General features: G+C 43.9%; 1 protein-coding gene across 2 annotated transcripts; it reads left to right on the top strand.

Moving 5' to 3' along the window:
• On the top strand, positions 1–27,584 carry PRKAG3 (protein kinase AMP-activated non-catalytic subunit gamma 3). 2 transcript variants are annotated; one of them, XR_005780572.1, is made up of 13 exons: positions 1–367; positions 3,314–3,359; positions 6,085–6,194; positions 13,434–13,515; positions 15,884–15,942; positions 16,684–16,729; positions 16,804–16,858; positions 16,934–17,060; positions 17,937–18,102; positions 20,487–20,524; positions 20,931–21,077; positions 23,699–23,874; positions 27,166–27,584. XR_005780572.1 is itself a non-coding variant. In XM_040440897.1 (13 exons), exons 1-13 carry the CDS (start codon positions 335–337, stop codon positions 27,186–27,188), a joined length of 1,026 nt encoding a protein of 341 aa, XP_040296831.1. In that variant the 5' UTR covers positions 2–334; the 3' UTR covers positions 27,189–27,584. The 2 variants fall into 2 exon arrangements, 1 of the variants encoding a protein (XP_040296831.1); XM_040440897.1 differs by having other exon boundaries at positions 2–367; positions 23,699–23,792.

The following is a 27,584-nucleotide window of genomic DNA, read 5'->3' on the forward strand; positions in this document are numbered from 1 at the left end:
TTCACAGGCTGAAGACATAGACTGGGAGCCCAGGAGAATGTGCAAGGAGACTTGGGGGCAAGAAGGAGCCGGGGACACCATAATACACAGGAGCAGAGGAGGATAAAGCCTCATAGATGGGGGAGGGGGTCTTAGAAGGCAGCAGCTGACAGGGTGACCCATTTAGTGCATTGCTCTCTGGCATTACCACTTTGCTTCTAGTACTAGACCCACATAAGGAAGCAAAGGGCTGATGGGTGTGCAAGGACTCAGGATGGGATAGGATTACACGCAGCTCAGGCGGCAGTGACTGCACCCCAATATTCAGACTGCACCCCCCTCCCAAGACCTCACCATGGAGATTATGGACGAGGATGCATCCCAACAGGTAATCAATCCTGCATGCCTCTGATGACGTATCTGCTATTGCATTGCAGAACCATTACATGTACTGTAGATATGTAGCAGAGCTGAACATGTCATTGGACTTTGTTGGGGCTGCTTTTTTTTGGTCACAGCTTTCTAAGTTAAGATAAAGTATGGGTGATGTCATGATATGCCAAATGCATGTGTCCTCCTCAGCTCTGCTACATGTCCTATTCAAGCTCTGCTAGATTTGCTCCGCTGTGCTACCTATGCATATATTAGTTTCTCGGCTGATCCTTGCTTATAGCTGCATGAAAATCATATTGCATTCTTTAGGGCTCACGACCGTATGTATTTTGCAGTCCACAAAAAACGGATCTGCAAAAAATACGGATGTCTTCCGTGTGCATTCTGTATTTTGCGGAACAGAACAAAACGGATGCCACTCATGTTCTGTCTGTTTTACGGACCATTGATAGCAGATACTCTGGAAATTAGTTTTCAGTTGGGCAGTGTCCGTGGAAGACGGATAACATGTAGCGGACAAAAAAATGGAGATACGGAACAAACACGGACATCTTCACGGATGAAACACGGACGGATTTTCCATAGACGTTAAATGGACATGGAAATGTGAACGAGGCCTTAGGCCTCATGCACACGACCGTTGTTTTGGTCCGCATCCGAGCTGCAGTTTTTGCGACTCGGATGCGGACCCATTCACTTCAATGGGGCCGCAAAAGATGCGGACAGCACTCCATGTAAAAAATATAACCTGTCCATATCTTGTCCGTTTTGCGGACAAGAATAGGCAGTTATATCAATGGCTCTCCGTGCCGTTCCGCAAATTGCGGAACGCACACGGACGCCATCTGTGTTTTTGCGGATCTGCAATTTGCGGACCGCAAAACACACAACGGTCGTGTGCGTGAGGCCTTACGAGTGTATTGTTTACCCATTTTCATGCACCATTCATTGTTCTGGGAGTTGTAGTTCCACGGAGCTGGACAGCTACACTTTGCTGTGCTATGTGTTCGGTATTTTTATGTTACACTCTGGTTGTGATTTAGTAGATAAAGGTCGGACAAAACATCAAAATTCGACTCGGATGTACGGCTGACAGTCAGTCAGTTGCTCTTTTTCCGCCCAGATTTTCATGCGGAAAAAACGCACTGTAGTACAGTACAGCAAACTGACTGAGATTATACAAGTATCATTTGCACTTTGCATAACTTTTCCATGCGGAAATTGACCTGCGGTGCAGATTTTGCAGCATGTCAATTGTTTTATCAGATTTTTAGTGCGGATTTCACACTTTGCAGTGCAAAGGGTTAGAGCGGGAAAAAACTGCATCAAAATCTGTAAGAAAATCTATAAGTGATACAAGCAGATTTTGGTGCTGAAGTGCAGACAAATTTGCAGGAAAAAAGCATAAATAAATTCTGTTTGTAAACCTGCACCCATGTGCATGTGCCCTGATGATCACAATCCTGACGGGCAAATCATTTGTTATGTTGATTTTTATATTTTTTGTAGAAAGGCAACAGCGCAGTGTATGGAGGTTTCTGGGCAAAAGCCTACAGCTATTAGGGCATGCTGGGAATTGTAGTTTTGCAACAGCTGGAGGGCCGCAGGTTGACCATCCCTGCCATAAAGTATCCAAAGAATATCTCATACAGTCCATAAATAATACGCCATACAGGCCTCCCCAAAAAGCCCATACAGTGTCCAAGTAACAACTCATACAGTCCTAAATAACAAACTATAAAGTGTCCAAAAAACATTTATACACTTCCCATATAATGCCCATACAGCATCTGATACCCTATACAGCCCTTAATATCATACAGTGTCCAAATAATACCCCATATAAAGCCCATACAGTGTCCAAAAAATACCCCATACAGTCCCCATATAAAGCCCATACAGTGTCCAAATAATACCCCATATAAAGCCCATACAGTGTCCAAATAATACCCCATACAGTCCCCATATAAAGCTCATACAGTGTCCAAATAATACCCCATACAGTCCCCATATAAAGCCCATACAGTGTCGAAATGATTAATAGTTTTCAAGGTGTGCATATAGTTCACAGATAGACCTCATACACCCAAATAATAATACATCATAGGTCCCTCAATCATATTTCATAAAATCCCCAAATAAAGCCTCATACGGTGTTCAAATAATACAACATACAGTACCCCCCCCCCCCAGAATACCCAAAATAACACTTCATATAGTATACAAATAATACTTTATACCCAGTGTCCAAATAATACCTGCATATAGTATCCAAATAATATTGATGCACTGATACATTACCCTCATACAGCGTCTGAATAATAACTCCATACCGTGCCCAAATATCATCCAGTGTCCAAATAACTACAAATAGTGCCCATATAATGCCCCATACAGGTCTCTATATAGTAGCAAAATGCAGAGAGTGCCAAACTATACCACCATATACTGTCTTAATTGCATCACCATGTGGTTCTAATGTGGCAGAAAGACCTTTAGACCCCCTCGGGGACTAGGGCCTGAGTTGTGTTTTTATGTGATTTCTAACATTCCTCATATTTATGGTGTTTATTTCAGCATGATTATAATGGGGGATTACTGACTTGTGGTCTGGAGGGAGGAACATTTATTTATATAGAAAGCTGGATAATTACAGTCTATTTAGGATTCATTTACTTTGTATATTACATTTGTGTGGATATTGACTTTGACCTTTTAAATCCAAAATGCATGAGACGTGTTTATATGAAAGAGCCCTATCTATACTGAGATAGATAGATAGGAGATAGATAGATAGATAGATAGATAGATAGATAGATAGATAGATAGATACATAGATAGATAGGAGATAGATATAGATACATACATACATAGATACATACATAGATAGATACTGCTCTTTAATTTCTTGCACATGTAACTAATTCTCTGTTTCTTATAGGAAGAAATGATTCTTGGCCCCAGTTTCCCGCTGTACCCCACTCCAGGTAATCGTAATGATTGGGTGTAGATCCACTGCTGTCAACTTACCTGCAACTTGCATCTTCTCATATTTAAAAGCTGCTATCTCTGTCGAAGTGTCTGGATATTCTTAATTTTCACTGGTGGTCTGTTGGAATGAGGGAGTTGATGACAAGATCCCTGGAGGTGTACAGCACTTAAGGAGTTAAAATCCCTAGTAGTCAATAAAGGGGCTAGTAATAACATCACTGGGGGTCTAGGAATATGAAGACATTAATAATAACATCCCTGGTGAGCTAGGACAATGAAACGTTTAATAATAACATTCCAGGGCAGTGAAAATTATAACATCCCTACTGGTCTAGTGCTTTGAAGGGGGTAATTATAATACACCTGCTGGTATAGGGCAGTAAATGGATTAATGATAGCATCCTTGGCGGTCTATGGCTGTGAAGGAAGTAATTATAACTACCTTGGTCATCTAGGTAAATGAGGATGCTAATAATAATATATCTGGCAGTCAAGGGAAGTGAAGGGGTTAATGGTCACATCTCTGGTGGTCTAGGACAGTGAAGGGATTGATAATGACATCTGTGTTGATATGGGTGTGTGAAAGCGTTAATGATAACATCCCTACCGGTCTAGTCCTGTGAATAAGCTAATTTTAACATCCCTGGTGGTCTAGGACAGTGAAGGGATTGATAATGACATCTGTGGTGATATGGGCGTGTGAAGGCATTAATGGTAACATCCCTACTGGTCTAGTTAGGGCTTTGAAGGAAGTAATTATGACATCCCTCATGGTCTAGGGCTGTTAATGATAGCATCCCTGGTGGTCTAGGGCTGTGAAGGAGATAATTATAATATCGCTGATAGTCTGCGGCAGTAAAGGCATTAATGATAACATCCCTACCGGTCTAGGCTTGTGAAGAAGCTAATTATAACATCACTTGTGGTCTAGACCTGTGAATAAGCTAAGTATAACATCCCTGGTGGTCTAGGGGAGTGCAGGCATAAATGATAATATCCCTACTGGTCTAGAGCTGTGAAGGACACAATTATAACATCCCTGGTGTTCTAGGGCTGTGAAGGAGGTATTTATAACATCCCTGTTGGTCTAGAGCTGTTAAGAAGGTAATTATGGCATCACTGGTCAGTGAGGAGGCTAATAACTTCACTGGTGGTCTAGGGCAATGGAGAGGTTAATGGTAGCATCCCTTGTGGTCTAGGGCAGTGAAGGTACGGATACCATCCCTGGTGGTCTAGGGCAGTGAAGAGATTGATAACATCCTTAGTTGTCTATGGCAGTAAAGGGATTGATAGTAACATCCCTGGTTGTCTAGGCCAGTGAGGAGGCTAATAACTCCACTGGTGGTCTAGGCCAATGAAGAGGTTAATGGTAGTATCCCTGGTGGTCTAGGGGAGTGAAGAAATTGATAACATCCCAGGTGGTCTAGGGCAGTGAAGGGATGGATAATAACATCCTTAGTGGTCTAGGGCAGTGAAGGGATTGAAAATAATGTTCCTGGTGGTCTATGGTAGTGAAGGAATTGATAACATCCTTGGAGATCTAGGGCACAATTTCATGTGAAGAGGTCCCTGCACTGTGGGTCTCCTTCCTCTTGCTCCTCCCATATGCCCCCTGTATTAATCCCCTGGTAGAGGATGACATAGATTGTCCAGGGGAACAGTATGGCGAGGTGACACAGCAGCCAATCAGATCACCACTTTCATTTCTCAAAGAGCCTAAGAAATGAGAGCTGATTGGTTGCTATGCACTCGTTTTGCAGCAGTCCATTTACAGCATGCTGTCTGGTGAAAATAGGGCTTGTGTTCTGCTGGCTGGGCACATTCATACCCCTCGCCACCTGAAGAGGAGTGTAAATGGCGCTCAGCGGCGCTAACAGCCCAAAGAGGCCTCCCTTAGAGGTGTAAAGCCTACAACTACTGCACATCGAGGGGATTTATCAGCCTGTCCATGAGAAGAGCCGTCCATAGCAACCAATCACATCACAGCTTTCATTTTTTAAGAGCAGTGTAAGAAATGAAAGCTGCGCTGTGATTGGTTGCTATGGACAACAAAGACTTTGGTCAATTTCCTAAACCTCTGCTATTGTGTTCCTGTCAGTGAACGATTCTGCCAGTCACCGCTCCCCCGTCCCTCCCTCTATAGGAATTAACATGTACTGCCAAGCAAAGCTGGCACGGGGTGATAACTGCCATCCATTAACTTTATTTGGGCTTTGCTCAGCAAACGCGAGGTACAGCTGCCATCAGAGAGCACATCCTAGCCACCCTCCGTGGTGCTGCCCATCATTTAAAGGGGTTGTCTTAAAAAAACATGGCTGCTTCCTTTCAACAACTGTGCCACCCTTGTTCATGGGTTGTGTCCAGTATTGGAGCCTCAGCTCCATTGGAGTCAATGGGACAGAGCTGCAATATTCCACACAGCCTGTGGAAAGGGGCGGCGCTGTTTTTTGGAAGGAAGCAGCCATGTTTTTGCTAATCCTGGACAACCCCTTTTAATCCAGAAAGTCTGGTAATTCAGAGGTTTTCTATTCTTGTGAGCAAGTATATACTGTATGTCTGCATCTCGCAATGCAAATTCAGGCTGTCCAGGTCTAAAACAGGCAGGGGTTATATGAACCCTGCTCTTAAATGGGCGCTCCTGCACAACTTGGGGGGCGAGACCTATTTGTCCCAAATTTGCCAACTACGAAGTTGGTAATTATGAGTGATTTTCTCTCTTAGCGGATCTGGGGCCGGACGCTGGGATGTACATGGAGTTTATGATGAAGCACCGATGCTACGACGCCATCCCCACAAGCTGCAAGCTGGTCGTGTTTGACACGTCTCTACAGGTCAGTAGGGATCAGGCAGCGGGGCGGTCGTCTCCTGTGGTCTGTAGTGGGCACACAATAAAGTCGCATTCCGCACCGCAGGATTTTGGGCGCTGCTGGCCGCCTACGCCTCTCCAGCACGAGCTAGATGCGAAATGCTCTGATCCGACATAGTGCAGGTCTACTGCCGGGCAGCAGATACCCTCCATATATAACGCAGTCCGTACACCCTGATAGGCACAGGTCCGTGTTCTCACAAGCTCATGGCACTTGCTCCTTCTCTAGGCTAGAGCCGGTAATGAAGGCGCCAATACCAGGTTTTAAGCAGGGGCTACATGGCGACATGTGCCGTATCACAGCAAGAAAAGTCACCCAACCAAAAATATTTGCGCAGCTTGTCTGCAACTTGTTGTTGCACGACTATATTAGGGCTGGGATTTCATGTGTTGCATGCGACTTGCATTGTGGCCGATGATGGCAAAACCACATGCGACCAGAGATCCAACAGGGTTGGAGTTTCTGCTATTGTCACATCACAGTCGCAAAGTGCCACATGGCGAAACCATTGACAATCATTAGATGCAGTGTTGCGCAATTTTCACGTTGCTGTGTAGCCCCATCTGGGATACTTATGCCATATTGATAGGTCATGCCATACACTTCTGATAGGTGCAGGTCCCACCTCTATTCCTATGTCCAGAAGGGGGCCTAGAAGTGAACAGAGAGCACACTGCGCATGTGCGGCGACCCGACCGCATTCACCGTTGGGATTTCCCCCAAAAAAAGCTGAGCACTCTTGCTTGGTGGCCTATATGAGTGAATGGAGAATACGCTGCGCATGCGCAGCATGCTGCCTGTTAAATTTGGAATCCCGTTCTGGAGATAGGAGCGGGTCCCAAAAGGTGGGACCCACACCTATAAGACATGTATGGCATATTCTAGCGATACGCCATAAGTGTCCCAGATGAGAATACCTCTTTAAGTCGGGCATGGTCTGTGACCAGTTCAAATCCAGGCGCTAAAAAAAATTCGGGTTAGTCGGCCATGATAAAAATTAAATAAAATAAATAAAAACACTCACCTGCTCTGGTCATCCTGGTTCCTGCGGCGCATCTCTTTCCTCGTCTGGCTGGATGTGTGCTGACGCTGACTCCCGACACAGCCGCCGGCCAATCAGGGGCGATATGCAGGCACGGCGTATGACGTGTCTGCGAATAAACTCCTCAGCGCACAGCATAGGGTAAGCATCAAATGTAAAAATAGAACCGAGCTCACGGAAGTCATTGCACAACCTCCAGCTGCCACCTGGGTTTAGAACCAGCGCTGCCTCTGCTACCATGTACGTTCTCAGCTCAACAGGAATGCCATGTTGTTGTTTTTTAATACATTTTTATTTAGGAAACACCAAAACCAAAAGAAATACATATTTAATCAATTACACTATAATTCTTATTCCTCATTTTCCTTCTTTTCCTTTTTTCCCCCCTTTCCATACCAGTCAACCCCAACCTACCCACCCTCTCTTGCGATGCGTCTCTAACCCTTTTATCCTTATGGCAGTTTACCCTACTTACCATTAGAGGAATCTGGCAGGCAGTTCCGGAAAAACGTGTGCAAACGGAAAACATTTGTTTCCGGATGCGGATCCGTTTGACAAATGCATTGAAATACTGAATCCGTCTCTCTGGTGTTATCTGGAAAAACAGATCCGGTATTTATTATTTTCAAATTTTTAAAGGTCTGCGAAGACCGGATCCGTCAATGCGGCAATTTTAATACATTAATTAATTTCAATGGGAATTAATGCTGGATCCGGCATTCCGGCAAGTATTCTGGAATTCTGGTCGGAGAAAATACTGCAGCATGCTGCAGTATTTTCTCTGGCCAAATACCGTAAAAGTGACTAAACTGAAGACATCCTGATGCATCCTGAACGGATTGCTTACCATTAAGAATGCATTAGGATAAAACTGAAGCGTTTTTTTCCCGGTATTGAGCCCCTAGGACGGAATCAATACCGGAAAACTTTAACGCTAGTGTGAAAGTACCCTAAGTCGCTCAATATCCAACATTCGGGTACAAAGGGGATTACTACCCTCAATTTTTGGGTGTTAAATTTCTGAATTGAATCCCAGTAATCTTTAAGATCCGGACATAACCAAAACATGTGTAAAAAATCAGCCCGCTGTTCATCACACACCGCGGGCAGTTCGAGGACTCTCTTAATCCACATCTATTAAGCCTCGGCGTGATATACACTCTGTCTAAAATATTAAACTGTACAAAAATGTGATTTGCATTATGTGATACAAATCTTAAACATGCATATATATTTCCCCATTCCTGTGATGTGACCCTTGGACAGTCAGTTCCCCAAGCCTTCTGACCTGGGGAAGCGACCTTATTAAATAGTGACCTGACTAATAATTTATATAATTGGGAGATCTTACCCTTCTGGCCTCAGGTCCCTATCAGAACATTCAGATGTGTAAAAGTGTCTATCTTTAAAGGGTTTCTATCACTTGGTATGACATAATTAGCTGTCAGACACTAGCGATCTGCTAGTGTCTGCTCTGGCCAACCATCCTACTATAATCACTTGTGGGGCAGCGGTTTTGCTAAAAAACTAACTTTTATAAATATGCTAATGAGCCTCTAGGTGCTATGTGGGCGTCATTAGCACCTAGAGGCTCCGTCTACCTTCATACACAGCCGCCGCCCAGCGCGTCCCTCCAGCCCGCCCATGTCCTCCTCCGTGTGACGCAGCGGCCGAATTCTCGCGCATGCGCCGTGCGCGGCTGTATTCGGCGCATTTGAGATGTCTGAGCTCGGAGCGGTCAGACATTCAATGCGCATGCGCGGATGTATTCGGCGCATGCGCATTGAATGTCTGACCGCTCCGAGCTCACATCTCAAATGCGCCGAATACAGCCGCGCACGGCGCATGTTTGCCAAGTTTTGTCATTCACCTCATTTATTGTGCTCCATCACCTCAAAGGGGCCAGAAATTTACTTTCAATAGTTGGTATGAGAACCCTGCCACTGGCCGCTGGCATTGAGGTTATGCACCCTTTGTTGGGCTCCCTGAGTAGTTATGCTGCCTTAATGCCCCACACAGTATTTATGCCCACATACTGCCCCCACACCGTAGTTATGCCCCCTAACAATAATGTTAGCCCTTAGTGCTCTCCTTACTGTAATGATAAAAAAAAAAAAAAGTAATACTCACCTAGTCCCATTTCCCGATGAACGGAGAACATCCTGATGATGGGATGTGATGATATCATCGAGCTTGATGGGCTGAAGAGCGCACAGGCAGATTCCCATTCTCCAGCTAAGCAGGTGCGATGATGTCACCACATCCCACCTGCAGCTGGGGAGAGCACAGGCCGGTGAATGGTAAAGCAGGGAGCTTCACATTTGTATTCAACTGTATCTGCGTCCTCCGGAAGTCATGGAGATCTCCGCTGTGGGACTAGGGTGCGTTGAGGCAGATGAGCTCATCAGCAGCTGTCTACTGCTTCACTGTAATTTTTGGAATCCCCATAGCTTATCTACGTGTGCAAGGTGGTGGGTAGGGACTCATCCATAACAATCCGTTTCACCATCTGGGATCTGTCAGGATCTCTGGCTGCAGCCATTTCTTGATAAGGTGGATGAGGCTGTGCATTTGAGAGCAGGAAGGTCTGTCCACTTGCTAGACTTAGAAACCAGGACTCCCAGATTAGTCGCTGCTTTTGAAGTTTTCCCGTCTTTCCTTTGGAGCTCCCATGGAGCCCCCAATTCGGCAGTCATTCTGCAGCTTGTCTTCTTTAGAGCTATCTGTTGCACTCTAACTGTCTCCTGTTGAGATTTGAGAACCTACAACACAGCTTTAACCACCTCATTTATGCACCGTTATAGTCTGTAGGAGAATGCAATGTCAGGGACATCAGACCTTTAAATTTTCCACCGTTTATTTTCATGTGGCCGCATTCTCCACCAACTGTAAAGGATTAGGTAATGGGGTGGTTGTCTCTTAGAGTAGACGACAGTCTATAGAAGGCAGACAATAGTTGAGGTCTAAATAACAGGATTTTGGGTGCAGCTGTCCGAAGCCTATTTTATTATCAGGTTGTCATAACAGAAAGAAAAACTAAAAGTGAGCAAAGCAAAAACCTAAGCTTCTCCGGCACAAACTATCTGACATGGTGCAGGTCTCTGCAAGCCATACACCCTGATAGGCTCACACAGGCTCATAGCACCTGCTCCTTACCCCAAGCCATGTCTGAGAGGCTCACACTTCACTTATAGAGCGCTCCTGATGAGCCAGCACAAAAAGGTGGGTGGGGATGGGAGCCCGGCACCCTTCTGTCCCCCAAAACTCCAGAAATCCAGGCTCTGTTTTTAGGTTTTAACCAAAACCTAATGCATTGAAGTATCTCTGTCTCTATTAAATGAACGTCCTGGTTGCCTCAGATAGATGAGGAGGGCTTTTCCATATGGTCTATTAGGAGCCGGGGTGTCCTTGGAGAAGTGGTGATCCCCTCTAGATGGGTTACACACCAGATCTGTCGCCCCAGGGCACAAATGTCCAACACTTGCCTGATCTCATTGAGAAGGACGGATGGGGCAAAGCTGGGATCCCCAAGTGCTAAATGGCACCAAGACGTCAGCAGTAGACCCATAAGTGCTGTACCATTCTTGGTACGACCACCATGGATTGGACTTATTTCCAGCACATCCCATAGATGCTCAATTGGATTGAGATCCTAAGACCCAAGGCTTCCAGCAGAGCATGTGCAGATCATCACATTGCCCCCACCAGATTATCTTCTTCCCGTAGTGCACCTGGTGTTCTCCAGTTAGGTGATCCACATGCACCACATCCACACAATGTAACATGATCCCTCAGACCAGACCGCCTTCTACATTTGCTCCATGGTCCAGTTCTGATGTTCTCGTGCCTATTGTAGGCACTTTCAGTGGTGGACAGAGGTCAGAATGGCTGCCCGGACCAGTCTGCAACTACACAGCCCTATGAATTCCTGTGTGGCCTGACACCTTTCTGTCATTGCCAGCAGGAACGTTGTCGGCAACTTGCTATACATTATCAATTCTGTAGGACTGGAACAGATGGGCTAATCTTCACTCGCCCTTGACCCTGTCACCCGATGTTCTTCCTTGGACCACTTTTGGTAAGTATTACCCACTACATACCGGGAACACCCCACAATATCTGGAGATGTTCTAATCCAGTCGTCTACACACTTGCCCATTTTTCCTGCTTCTAATTTCAAGAACTGACTGTTCACTTGATGCTTAATATATCTCACCCCTGACAGGCACCATTGTCACCAGGTCATCCCCTCATCCGTCAGCCGGTCACATATTTGCCACATTTAGTATTATGTAAAAATATCAAAGCCAAAAATAAAAGGAAAAAATAGGAAAACATTCCAAGCTTCATTTAGTCTGTGGAATGAGAGAGGACACCGTAGGACATGTTGGCTAATCTCTCAATTTTAAAATCAGTTTGAGGGTTTAGTTAGACCGCAGAGTGCACCTGTCTTTGTTATTATTTTGTTATATTGCTATATTGATTATCACATCCACATAATTGCTATCTTGTGTAGGAAGTCTATTGTGGTACTTGTGGTTCGCTGCGGGCATCCTCCACTGTATGCATTTTTGCTGGGGATGGTCATTAGCAACGGGCCACAAGTGCAGGATTTGCTCCCCTATATATGTGCACAACTGCATGTGGGTTTGAGCTTGTTTAATACCACGCCATTCTTTTCAGTTTGTATGAATGAGAGAGTTATAATAATGGACTCTATAATGATAGTCGGGAGTGGTGCGCCTGTAGGAAAACTCTGCATATATTACACAATACGACAGCATGAGATGTGAGGTATGACAATATTATGTGGTCAGTCATTTTTATTTTGATGCTCTAGAGCTCTGTATAGCAGTACTATGTGGGCACTGTATAGCAGTACTATGTGGGCACTGTATAGCAGTACTATGTAGGCACTGTATAGCAGTACTATGTGGGCACTGTATAGCAGTACTATGTGGGCACTGTATAGCAGTACTATGTAGGCACTGTATAGCAGTACTATGTGGGCACTGTATAGCAGTACTATGTGGGCACTGTATAGCAGTAATATGTGGGCACTGTATAGCAGTACTATGTGGGCACTGTATAGCAGTACTATGTGGGCACTGTATAGCAGTAGTATGTAGGCACTGTATAGCAGTACTATGTGGGCACTGTATAGCACTACTATATATACACTGTATAGCACTACTATGTGGGCACTGTATAGCAGTACTATGTGGGCACTGTATAGCACTACTATGTGGGCACTGTATAGCAGTACTATGTGGGCACTGTATAGCACTACTATGTGGGCACTGTATAGCACTACTATGTGGGCACTGTATAGCACTACTATGTGGGCACTGTATAGCACTACTATGTGGGCACTGTATAGCACTACTATGTGGGCACTGTATAGCACTACTATGTGGGCACTGTATAGCACTACTATGTGGGCACTGTATAGCACTACTATGTGGGCACTGTATAGCACTACTGTATAGGCACTGTATAGCAATACTATGTAGACACTGTATAGCACTACTATGTGGGCACTGTATAGCACTACTATGTAGAAACTGTATAGCACTACTGTGTGGGCACTTTATAGTGCTACTATATAGACACTGTATAGCTACTGTATAATACTACTATGTAGGCACTGTATAGCACTACTATATAGGCACTGTATAATACTACTATGTAGGCACTGTATAGCACTACAATATAGTCACAGTATAATACTACTTTGTAGGCACTGTATAATACTACTATGTAGGCACTGTATTTCACTATTATGTAGGCGCTGTATAGCACTGTTATGCAATCACTCTATGGCACTATTAGTTTGCACTGCATGGCACTATTACATGGTAAAGCACTGTTGTTTGACCAGTTTAATTGCATTATTTATACTCTTTCCTATAAAACTGGAGGGGAGCACCCCAAACATATTTACCCAGCGCCCCCATAAAGCCAGATCCAGTCCTGCTCAGTCAGTGTGTGTGAGAGCGAATTGAGCAGATCAGAAATCATCCATCATCTGGAAAGCTAAGAAGACAAAAAATCACAACTTCCAGACCCCCAGAGTTTCCTGGCAATGACCTCGTTCCTCTCTTTGTTCACATCGTGCTCAGCTTGTTGATGTCCTTCCATTTCTGTCTCCTTTCCTTTAGATTAAGAAAGCCTTTTTGGCCCTGGTGGCGAACGGGGTGCGGGCGGCGCCTCTCTGGGACAGCAAGCAGCATTGTTTTGTGGGTAGGTTCCAGTATGGTGTATAACAGTGAGACGCTTTCATTATCCTCAGTGAGGCATGCATAACCTGCCCTGGTCTGAGGGCCACATCGTCTCTTAAAGGAGCCACAGTGAATTTCTGATACAATGTATATTACAAACACAGATATACTTTGCATTACAATTGTTGTTCGGAGAGGTCCCCTAAAAATAATCTTTGTCATAGGTTTTTCTGGTGCAGAGACCACCAGTGATCAGCAATAATCTGCCAAGGTGCGTGGCAGGAAGGGTTAAATTCCCCTGTAGCGCCACCACCAGCTCTCACGCACATGGCCGTTGCGGTGCGAACAGACGCATGGACCAGAAGCCCATGGAAGCACTATGGAGTGATTATGTGGGTTTTCTGTCAGGGCCTCCATGCCGCAAAAAAGTGCTGCGTCAGGAGCGGATCGCGGACCCCATTCAAGTGACGGTGGGCACGCGGTCAGTGCCCATGCATTGCGGACTGCAATTTGCAGTCTGCAGCACAGACCCAACTGGCATATGTTCGTGTACATGAACCCTTACACGGTCTCCATTAAAATCAATGTTCTCTTTGTAAAATGCATGGACAAGCAGGGTTCTCCAAAGAGCTGTTTTTAGCCTTGGTGGGGGCCTCAAATCAAGGAATCCGCTCTAATTAAAGGGGTTATCCAGGAGTTCGATATTGATGGCTTATTCTAAGGATAGGTCATCAATATCACATGAGTGGCGGTCCGGCACCCCCGCCCATCAGCTGTTTGAAGAGGCTGCAGCGCTCCAGTGAGCGTCGCGGTCCCTTCATATGCCAGTGATGTCTTATTCTTTGGTCTTATGGCCTATTCAAGTGAATGGGCCTGGGCTGCAATACCAAGCACAGCCACTATACAATGTACAGCGCTGCGCTTAGTATGCACGGCTGATCGGCAGGAGAGCCGGGTGTCAGACCCCAACGATCAGATATTCCTGAGGATAGACCATCAATATCGAACTCCCAGAATGCCCCTAGTAGGATATTTTAAAATGGGATTTCTAAGCCAGACAACCCTGATTAAAGTAGACCTGTCAGCTTCTGACCGTTTTAAAAACAATTATAGAGCAGTTTTTGTTTTGTTTTTATAATGACTTTGTATTGGACTGCTCCTCTGTTATTCCTCTTGGGAAAGTCTGAATAAATTGGCCGCTGAACAATTCCATTTTCCTTGTCAATAGGTCTATGTCCTTACACACTGATTGCACTGTTTTAGGGTATGTGGAAGAGCAACATGCATTGCCAGGAGGAATAGCAGAGGACCTACAGTACACAATACTGAGTTCTAAGAAAAGAAGTACTTATCTTCCTGTTGGGCTCAAGTAAAGACCCTTCCAAGGATAAAAGGGCATTGCTGTATTGGGTTCAACCATAGACATAATGTGACTTGTGTCCTCCTTAATTCCACTTTTGACTCATGTGGTCCGGAGAACATGATCCCAAGCATCTTGAGATCCATCAGATCCAAGTATGAAATTTGAGGTGAGCATTGACATCCCTCTTGGATAGCGGTGATTCCCTGTCATTAACTGAATGAGAGGGTTGATAAGCCCCAAAAATGTCCCTGTACAAAGTCACTTCAGGTCCCTGTCATTAACCCTATGTTGATTGTGGACCCTTAGCTGACGCTGGAGGAGCCTTGGTTATGGTAATTGTGGATCCTTAGCTGACGCTGGAGGAGCCTCAGTTCTTTTAGAAGGTTCTAGGACTCCCTGGAAAATTGCCACCACGTCCTTGTACTACTTTTAGCAGGCTGGCCGCTCCTGCCAAGATTCACCACTGCCCCAAGTCTTGGCTTTCACTGCGGATTCCCAGAGCCTCAGAAATCATGTCGTCGCCCTCTCCAGCCTGCCAGATTTCAGACGTTCTCCTCCCTCCTGGACCTAAAACAAACAGCTCATAAAAACTGAACAACCTGTCTACATTAAAGGAGCCGTCCAGGCAAAACTGATATATTTATCATGCCTCATGCAAGCCCTGCGGGGGCGGGGCACGACATAAAGTATCAAATAACAACAAAGGGAGAATCCCTTTGTCATGCTCCGCCTCCTTGGGCCCTACACCCTACGGGAGTGTTTCTTTAAAACAGCTAGGATTTGGTTGATATTACTGCCGCTAAAAGTGGCGCCACCTGTGGATAATAAGACTGCTACATGTCTTGCTAAAAATCCCACTTCCTTGCAATTGTCTCCCAGGCTGCGGCAATATTAATTTTTACTAAATACGTCTTCCCTCACTGCTGTAGTCATATGTAGAAAATACTTTTTCATAGTGCAGTGAGATAATCTGCTCCGGTTATTATACCAGTTGTGACTGACGCATGTGTGGTCCTTGGTTTTGCAGGAATGCTGACCATCACCGACTTCATCAACATCCTGCACAGATACTACAAGGCTCCGCTGGTATGAGGATGGTGAAGTATCTATAGAACCTACGGAAGGGGGGAGGGTCATCTATAGGCGCTAGTACATAGGTAGCCAAAACAACCAATCACAGGCCGGCTTCTATTTGCAACAATATGATTGAATGCAACCTATAAAAGTCATGGTTAATGATAGCAAGGGCTTTAAAGGGAACCTGTCACCGGGATTTTGTGTATAGAGCTGAGGACATGGGTCTTAGATGCCCGCTAGCACATCCGCAATATTCAGTCCCCATAGCTCTGTGTGCTTTTATTGTGTAAAAAATACGATTTGATACATATGCAAATTAACCTGAGATAAGTCCTGTCCCCGACTCATCTCACATACAGGACTCATCTCAGGTTAATTTGCATATGTATCAAATCGTATTTTTTACACAATAAAAGCACACAGAGCTATGGGGACTGGGTATTGCGGATGTGCTATCGGCCATCTAGCAACCCATGTCCTCAGCTCTATACACAAAATCCCGGTGACAGGTCCCCTTTAAGAGCTGCATGACAACCAATATGACCATCCCACAGCGGTTGTCAGTCACCTATAGCCAATGCAGCGGGGATCATTGCATAGCAATTCCGATTTGTTATTCTGGAATCTGAGTAAGCTGGGTGACAACCAATGTGACTTACAGGCCCTATGAAGGTACTACCACCCAGCTTTCCCAGAATCTAGAATGCCTCCGATTCTGGCTGATTGCATTATGCATTTCTTTGTACTCAGGTGCAGATATATGAGCTGGAGGAGCATAAGATTGAGACGTGGAGAGGTAAATCATAGGATTCATTAGTTTCTCCAGTTCTCTGGAGATTGGCGTCTGTCAGTGACTTTCTTGTCTTGTAGAAGTTTACCTGCAGAGTTCCTTCAAGCCCCTGATCTACATCGCCCCCTGTGACAGGTAAGAGTATAGCATCCTGTAGTGAGGGCTCGTCATCGGTGCCGGTAATCAGTAATACATTGTATCCCCTCCCAGTCTCTTCCACGCTGTCTATTCGCTCATCAAGAACAAGATTCACCGTTTACCAGTGATGGATCCAGCGTCTGGCAATATCCTCCACATCCTCACCCACAAGCGCCTGCTGAAATTCCTGCATATATTTGTAAGTAGAGGACATGGGTGCCACATACACTTCATGGGGGGTAGGCTTCCAATGGACCGGTCAGGTCTGTATGGACCCCAGATTTTACAGGCAGCGATCTCCTCCACAGTATGGAGAGGAGTCATCGCTAATGCCATCACTCGTCCTCATACAGACTCATTGTTTGCTGGCAGCAGAGGATGATTAGACGGCACGATCTGCTGCCGGCAAACAACGATTTAGGTGCCGACACAAACGATCCAATTACACGATGATCGAGCGTAATCGGCGGCACCTTTACACCGCCAGATAATCGCTAACGGTTCTGTAAACGCTCATTAGTGATTATCTGTCGAATTCTAGTCCAGTGTAAAGGGCTTCAGACTACCTCAGACTCCAATAAACAATGCATCTAAAGGCCCGGGCCAATTTTACAGGCGATCGTCGGGAAGGAAGCGTTCCTTCCTGGTAATTGCTTGCTCATCAGTGAAGGAGACCGCTGCTATTACAAAGCAGTGATCTCCTCCACAGTATAAGGAGGAGCGATCACTAATGCCATTGCTTGTCCTCATACAGCAGAGAATGATTACACAGCACAATCTGCTGCCAGCAAACGACGATTTAGGGGACTACAGAAGCTATCCAATTTCACTCGTTTGTCAGGTAATCGGCGGCACCTTCACACCGCCAGATAATCGCTAACAAGCAGTTCTGTGAACGTTCTTTAGTGATTCTCTGCCCGTGTAAAGGGCCTTAAGGGGGTTTCAGACTACCACAGACTCCAATAGACAATGCATCTAAGCTGGAGTCACAGATGTGACAGCACCCAGAGGTAGTGACTGCAGTGAATAGACTTCTCACACATGCATTCCTCTTCTTGTACGGACAACTTTCTAGGGGAGAACCATTCCCAGACCGTGCTTCCTGCAGAGGACCATCCTGGAGTTGGGGATTGGCACCTTCAGAGATGTCGCCATGATTCACGACACTTCATCCATCTACAGCGCGCTGGAGATCTTTGTGGAGAGGAGAGTGTCCGCGCTACCTGTAGTGAACGAGGCTGGTGAGTATGACCACAAGGACCTACACACTGACTACAACCCCTATATATACCATGTATGTGGATCTTTGAGGCACCTCCATTTATATAAGTAAAATGCATAACTAGCAAATCCCTAATGTATATTGCTGCAGACAGGCTACTGTATACTGTATCTGCTGAGGGTTTATGTAAAAGCAATAATAGGAACGTATCAAGGAATTGCTATTCAAGCAACTATCTCTTATATTAACATATGCAAATTTTACTTGTGGGGACAATTCCCGTTTGTACAATTGCCTCATCTCAATGTGGGTACCACATACCCCCCATAAATGCTACAGGGTTGTAAACAGCTTCTCTGTATATAACAGTGACTTATACAGGTAGGTAAGAGGTACAGCTCTCCATTGTAATTTCCTCATCCTACAGCTCCCGTATCCCCCTAGTGTATACTAAAATTTCTTAAAGGGAAGCAGCGCCCTGTCATCCTCTGAAGGGCACAGGCTCAATTACATCCTCGGCAGATTCAGCTCCTTCTTCTCAGTTCTGAGCAGTGATTCCAAGTCCGGATACAAGGACTGGATTAAAGGCTTCCTGTCTAGGGTGGGAAGGTTTACATGGAAAGTTGAGTGATTATAATAGTAGCTAACAGAAAGCACTGGAGTCTTATACCAGGTCCGTATGTAAGTCTTCCGTCGGGCTTTAATCTCTCCCTTTCCCATTCATTCCTGTGGAAGGAAACGAACAGACATTCCCTGTGGTCACCACAAGGGGGCAGATTAAGCTGTTGTCACATTTTACTATTCACTGTGCAGAGAGGCTTAACAAATAAAATTAGTTTTCTGAATTGCACAATATATCCGGCAACATTCCCAGACTCCTGATCTGCCATGCTAGAGATTCTTGCTTCCGTATCACTGCATAACCGTGAAAGTGTGGAAAAGTTGAGTGAGAACTCAACAATGGCATCTGCATGAGACTGGTTGTCACCCAGCTTTCCCCAAAACAGATATAACTAAGAAAAAGCTTAGGAGATTATTTAGAAACTCATTAGAAGGCTTTTGCGGGGAAGCGGGCAGTGGGCCCGACTCATTTATCAGTTTCCACGGCAGTTTTTGGGAGCCGGTGTAGATTTAAGTATGTCGCACGGCCTGCAGGAGGAAGCGCCAAAGTTATGTAGAGGCCTGCACTTGGAAACGTAACTTTGGGGCATCCACCGGCAGTGCAGAGGGACTTAAGACCAGTGTCGGAAAATGCTGGTCGTAATAAATGTCCCCTAAAGGGTTTAAATCCATTGTACTTACAAATGAGAACGCGCCCTTTTGCAGCTTGAATTTGATAAGTTGCGTTCAGTGCAGGTCAATGGCCATCTCATTCTGCTACAGATGCTATTTGTGAACACATTTACAGTTAAAAATAGCACAAAAAGTGCTTAGTAAATCAGACACATGGTACATGATGTCAACACTACAGCAGTGTAATATCATGAGGTTAAATAGTATTCAACATTTAAATAGACTTTTATTATCTTGTAAAATATGCAGCACCTTCCCATTGCACTTATATGTGTAAATTGTTTGTCAACCAGCCATGGTATTCATAATGCCAACTATGTACATACTATGAATATAGCTACCGTAATATAATACTGCCCCCATGTTCAAGAATATCACCACTATAATACTGCTCCTATGTACAATAACATAACTACTATAATACTGCTCCTATATACAAGAATATAACTACTATAATACTGCTCCTATGTACAAGAATATAACTACTATAATACTGCTCCTATGTACAAGAATATAACTACTATAATACTGCTCCTATGTACAAGAATATAACTACTATAATACTGCCTCCTATGTACAAGAATATAACTACTATAATACTGCTCCTATGTACAAGAATATAACTACTATAATACTGCTCCTATGTACAAGAATATAACTACTATAATACTGCTCCTATGTACAAGAATATAACTACTATAATACTGCTCCTATGTACAAGAATATAACTACTATAATACTGCTCCTATGTACAAGAATATAACTACTATAATACTGCTCCTATGTACAAGAATATAACTACTATAATACTGCTCCTATGTACAAGAATATAACTACTATAATACTGCCTCCTATGTACAAGAATATAACTAATATAATACTGGGGGAGATTGATCAAACTAGTGTAAAGTAGAAATGGCGTAGTTGCCCATAGCAACAAATCAGATTCCACCTTTCGTTTTCCAAAGGAGCTGTGAAAAATGAAAGGTGAGATCTGATTGGCTGCTTTGGACATCTTCGCCAGTTCTACTTTACACCCGTTTGATAAATCTCCCCCATGGTGTAGGATATTCCTCGCTGACTGTGATTCTCTCGCTCCTCTCTTTACAGGACAGGTCGTAGGGTTATATTCTCGCTTTGACGTCATAGTAAGTTAACGTTATATTTTTGCATGTTCTTTGCAGCCTGATAATCGGTATTCTCTCCTTGAAGTTTTCTCTTTACAACCCCCCTCGTTTTCACCTCTGTCTGTCACTTTAGAGGATATCGGATTCTGTTTCTTCAGATAACAGCAGCTTTTACCACTAACTCCAGAGCCCAGAAGTCACAGAATGTCCCCAGATACTACGTGGTCTGTTTCGGTCTGCCTTTTATCTATTACATGGCCTCTGAATTGCACAATACCTGTGACTGATCATATAAACAGACTTATCTCCTGTTCGGTGCTGGTACCAGTCACGTATTTGGGGTCTATGGAGAGCGGTCAGGTCACTTGGTCACCCTTCTGCTGCTCATCATGGTTATTGTTTCTTCCCATTTTCTCTTCTGTAATAGCATTTAGCAGCCCAGAAGGTGTATAATAACCTGGATATAACAGTGGGCGAAGCTTTGCGGCGGCGCTCCTTGTCTCTGGAAGGTGTTCTTATGTGTTATCCGCATGAGACCTTGGAAGCTGTGATTGACCGTATAGTACGAGAACAGGTACTGACTGCATGAATAATGTCCATAATAAGGTCCTCGTTTGTAAACGTCTTTAATTAGCTACCTGACAACTATATAGCAGCTGTACATAAATACTTATATACAGGAGATGCCCAGGTTATACCAGCATGCTCCATATCACTATATACAAGAAGATGTATAACTTATACCAGCTGTACATATATAATTATATACAGGAGATACCCAGGTTATACCAGCATGCTCCATATCACTATATACAAGAAGATGTATAACTTATACCAGCTGTACATATATAATTATATACAGGAGATGCCCAGGTTATACCAGCATGCTCCATATCACTATATACAAGAAGATGTATAACTTATACCAGCTGTACATATATAATTATATACAGGAGATACCCAGGTTATACCAGCATGGTCCATATCACTATATACAGAAGATGTATAACTTATACCAGCTGTACATATATAATTATATACAGGAGATGCCCGGGTTATACCAGCATGGTCCATATCACTATATACAAGAAGATGTATAACTTATACCAGCTATACATATATAATTATATACAGGAGCTACCCAGGTTATACCAGCATGGTCCATATCACTATATACAAGAAGATATATAACTTATACCAATTGTACATATATAATTATATACAGGAGATGCCCAGGTTATACCAGCATGGTCCATATCACTATATACAAGAAGATGTATAACTTATACCTGCTGTACATATATAATTATATACAGGAGATGCCCAGGTTATACCAGCTGTACATATATAATTATATACAGGAGATACCCAGGTTATACCAGCATGCGCCATATCACTATATACAAGAAGATGTAAAACTTATACCAGCTGTACATATATAATTATATACAGGAGCTACCCAGGTTATACCAGCTGTACATATATAATTATATACAGGAGATGCCCAGGTTATACCAGCATGGTCCATATCACTATATAGAAGAAGATATATAACTTATACCAGCTGTACATATATAATTATATACAGGAGATGCCCAGGTTATACCAGCATGGTCCATATCACTATATACAAGAAGATGTATAACTTATACCAGCTGTACATATATAATTATATACAGGAGATACCCAGGTTATACCAGCATGGGCCATATCACTATTTACAAGAAGATGTATAACTTATACCAGCTGTACATATATAATTATATACAGGAGATGCCCAGGTTATACCAGCATGGTCCATATCACTATATACAAGAAGATGTATAACTTATACCAGCTGTACATATATAATTATATACAGGAGATGCCCAGGTTATACCAGCTGTACATATATAATTATATACAGGAGATACCCAGGTTATACCAGCATGGTCCATATCACTATATACAAGAAGATGTATAACTTATACCAGCTGTACATATATAATTATATACAGGAGATACCCAAGTTATACCAGCATGGGCCATATCACTATATACAAGAAGATGTATAACTTATACCAGCTGTACATATATAATTATATACAGGAGATGCCCAGGTTATAACAGCATGCGCCATATCACTATATACAAGAAGATGTATAACTTATACCAGCTGTACATGTATAATTATATACAGGAGATGCCCAGGTTATACCAGCATGGTCTATATCACTATATACAGGAGATACCCAGATTATACCAGCTGTACATATATAATTATATACAGGAGATGCCCAGGTTATACCAGCATGCCCCATATCACTATATACAAGAAGATGTATAACTTATACCAGCTGTACAGATATAATTATATACTGGAGATACCCAGGATATACCAGCATGCGCCATATCACTATATACAGGAGATACCCAGATTATACCAGCTGTACATATATAATTATATACAGGAGATACCCAGGTTATACCAGCTGTAGATATATAATTATATACAGGAGATACCCAGGTTATACCAGCTGTACATATATAATTATATACAGGAGATACCCAGGTTATACCAGCATGCGCCATATCACTATATACAAGAAGATGTATAACTTATACCAACTGTACATATATAATTATATACAGGAGATGCCCAGGTTATACCAGCATGGTCCATATCACTATATACAAGAAGATGTATAACTTATACCAGCTGTACATATATAATTATATACAGGAGATGCCCAGGTTATACCAGCATGGTCCATATCACTATATACAAGAAGATGTATAACTTATACCAGCTGTACATATATAATTATATACAGGAGATGCCCAGGTTATACCAGCATGGTCCATATCACTATATACAAGAAGATGTATAACTTATACCATCTGTACATATATAATTATATACAGGAGATACCCAGGTTATACCAGCATACTCCATATCACTATATACAAGAAGATGTATAACTTATACCAGCTGTACATATATAATTATATACAGGAGATACCCAGGTTATACCAGCATGCTCCATATCACTATATACAGGAGATACCCAGGTTATACCAGCATGCTCCATATCACTATATACAGGAGATACCCAGGTTATACCAGCATGGTCCATATCACTATGAAAAGAATAGGTGCACACTTAGGTCGGGGTAATTTCCTGCGCTCTATGATTGTCTCTTTCCGTCTGTCAGGTTCATCGATTTGTCCTGGTGGATGAAGAACATCGGCCCCGCGGGATTGTGTCCCTGTCTGACATCCTTCAAGCACTGGTTTTATCCCCCGCAGGTATTGATGCCCTTAATTCCTAACCCTGCGAAGGCTCTTTTCTACCTTCACCCTGCACCTCCTTCTCCTCTCTAAGGCACAGGTACGCCCCTACGGTACTTGGCAGGAGCAATCGTCCATGTGAGAATTGTCTGGAAAGCTCATCTTTGCACTTTGTACCCTGGAACCTCAGAAATCCGCATTTATGCTGCCGCAAGGTTTTACCCGTTGCCTTAGCTTTTCTGTTTTTTTCCTCCTTCCTGCTGCTGTTCTGAGGTGTCCTGGGCCGGCTTCTCTCTTCTTCTTCCCTCCAGTTCTTTTAGTCAATGCCAATTGTCAAAAAAAAAAAAAAAAAGTCATCAGAATTTTGCAATAGACTGCGGATAACGTATATGGCGCTGCATGCTCCATAAAAGATTGCAAAATTCTTTGTATCCATTTTGCAGAATATAAGGGGAAATCGCTTGCAGGGGTTGTTCAGCGTAGAAAGCCTACTTTCTGTACCCACTTTGGCAGTTCTAGCGGTCTTATGTTGGGGGTGGAGGGTGGTTAGTAAGAGTGTCTCGCCCTCTGGAGGACCCGTCCTGTCCTATTTTACACAGACAGCATATTGATATGAATGGACATTGTGTAATGCTTATTTTCCCCTGTGGTGGCGCTGCTGAGAAATTGAAAACTTACTGCCAGGTTTCAGATTACAGCTGATCGCCTAGGGTCCTTGCAGAGGATCGCCTTGTGATCCCCTTGTGGTCAAGAAAACTTCTTACAAGTGGGTTTTATCGAAAGAAGAGAATCCATTTAAAGTGCTTTTCCATTTTGGAACAACATTTTGCCAGGATCGGAGATAATAAGTAGTAATACACAGCAGACACCTGCTGCCGATGATGTGGGCTCAATGCAGACACATGGCAGTTTGTGAGAACTCCTTGGCGGCAGCGATGTACAGTACAGACCAAAAGTTTGGACACACCTTCTCATTCAAAGAGTTTTTTTTATTTTCATGACTATGAAAATTGTAGATTCACACTGAAGGCATCAAAACTATGAATTAACACATGTGGAATTATATACATAACAAACAAGTGTGAAACAACTGAAAATATGTCATATTCTAGGTTCTTCAAAGTAGCCACCTTTTGCTTTGATTACTGCTTTGTACACTCTTGGCATTCTCTTGATGAGCTTCAAGAGGTAGTCCCCTGAAATGGTCTTCACTTCACAGGTGTGCCCTGTCAGGTTTAATAAGTGGGATTTCTTGCCTTATAAATGGGGTTGGGACCATCCGTTGCGTTGAGGAGAAGTCAGGTGGATACACAGCTGATAGTCCTACTGAATAGACTGTTAGAATTTGTATTATGACAAGAAAAAAGCAGCTAAGTAAAGAAAAACGAGTGGCCATCATTACTTTAAGAAATGAAGGTCAGTCAGTCAGCTGAAAAATTGGGAAAACTTTGAAAGTAAGGGCTATTTGACCATGAAGGAGAGTGATGGGGTGCTGCGCCAGATGACCTGGCCTCCACAGTCACCGGACCTGAACCCAATCGAGATGGTTTGGGGTGAGCTGGACCGCAGAGGGAAGGCAAAAAGGCCAACAAGTGCTAAGCATCTCTGGGAACTCCTTCAAGACTGTTGGAAGACCATTTCAGGGGACTACCTCTTGAAGCTCATCAAGAGAATGCCAAGAGTGTGCAAAGCAGTAATCAAAGCAAAAGGTGGCTACTTTGAAGAACCTAGAATATGACATATTTTCAGTTGTTTCACACTTGTTTGTTATGTATATAATTCCACATGTGTTAATTCATAGTTTTGATGCCTTCATAGTCATGAAAATAAAGAAAACTCTTTGAATGAGAAGGTGTGTCCAAACTTTTGGTCTGTACTGTATATGTAAAGCGTATGTCACCAAGGGTTCCAAATCTCCTGCATAGCCATAGAGTTACATGATAAGATTATGTTTACCTGCTGCCACCACTAGGGGGAGCTCAAAAACTTAAAGGGGTTGTCTCAACTCAGACCTTGATGGCATATCGGTAGGATATGCCACCAATGTCAGATAGGTGGGAGCCACACCTATCTTCATTGAGGACCCCTGAAAGTGAAGGCAAGAGCACCGAGTATGTTACATAGAAATAAATAGAGAGAGCACCGTGCAAGCGTAGCCACCGCTCCATTTACTTTTATGGGAGTGCCGGAGATAGCCAAGCCAGTGCTCGGCTATTTTCAGCAGTCCTATATAACTGAATGGAGGGCGGCTGCGCATGTGTGGCTGCTCTCCACTCACTTCGGGGGTCTCGTTCTGGAGATAGGTGCAGGTCCCACCTCTCTCTGAGCGATATGCCACCAATGTCTCAGATGAGGCAACCCCTTTAAAGTAGGCGGTGAGCTCCCCCTACTGGTGGCTAGAGGCAGGCAGAATTTTATCACAGAACTCTATGTCTACACACATAGGGGCACGGGCTGGCGTTTTAGACGCCTGCGCTGGCACAGGCCTCTTCAGAACTTCGGCGGATCCACCACCGCTTCTAAATGTAAGACAGCTTCCTAGCTAATTTAGACGTATTTCTGTTTAATAAATAACCGTAACTTTTACAAAGACAGTTTCACTCTGCGGTCTTACTAAACATTTATACTGATGTCAAATTGAGAGATTAGCCAACATATCCTACTTGGAGGACATGTCTGAGCCCAAGCACCGCGCCAAGGTTTCTCAAGTAGCTCGGGACCTAATGCTAAACCTACCTGTGCCGTATGGGCAATACCAGAAGCCAGTGGGCGATTTACAGGCGCGCAAGGTCCAACTCACAGCAATCTCCCAGTTACCTCCAGCATGTGACCATGCTTACAATGGGAGGAGGCAGAGAGCTCTGAGCCCCACCCAAGACTGGCTGATATAGCCCGGGCCTCACATGTGCACCAGAATGCTGCCTGTAGATGGAAATAAAGGCACATTCAGACTAGGAGTTTTTACACCTCCAAACTTAATAAATAACCGCCATAGAGTTACAATAGCAATACACTGTGTGACCACATAGATGCCACAGTTGTTGTCAAGAGCGGCATGTAAGGGGTTAAGTGGCCATTCCTATTATAACCTCATTCTTGGGAATTGCCATTTAAGCCGTTCCCTGTTATATTCTGCAAAACAGCTCCAAGCTGGAGCCAAACTTTGCAAAGTTTATTCGGAGAATCCCTGTTTCCAATCCCTGCACGCGCGTTTCCGTCTTCTTGCACTAATTAAACCCTGTGCCCCTCTGTGATGGCATCATCTGCGACTGCCATCCTGAGCACCCTCTGCTTGACAGGTTTACGCCACTGCTTCAGGTGTTTTCTGTCACCCGTCTGGCTGCCTCCACCTTCTCTCACTACACCGTTTCTTCTCTTCTGGGTCTTCCAGGTCTGGACCGCAATTCCTTGTGATCGAGTCCATGGGAATGCATGGATCCAGCCTCCAACAGGAGAATGACAGGACATTTTATATCTAGGGGGCGCTGTTTCATCCACCAAGGACGACTGGATGCCTGATCATGTGATGAGAGGACGACACGAGCAGGGTCACTTACCGCCTGGAGGATGGCAGTCACCTTGAAGGACACAAGTTTTCTTCCAGATGCATTCAAGGAATCCTGCAGTCTTGGCGTAGTCCTCCACTGTATGTCTCATATACAGTGTATTGTATTGTGTGGTCATGAGAACTTTGGAGACTGGAGTGGGAATCATTCAAAATTTATTGCTGGAGACGTCCTCGGACCTGTGAGTGGGGCTCATCGTCATGTGCCATATGGAGATACGATATGTTTACACCGTCCACACGCA

The sequence above is a fragment of the Bufo bufo genome, chromosome 7 (genome assembly GCF_905171765.1).
Source record: "Bufo bufo chromosome 7, aBufBuf1.1, whole genome shotgun sequence".
Lineage (NCBI taxonomy): Eukaryota > Metazoa > Chordata > Amphibia > Anura > Bufonidae > Bufo > Bufo bufo.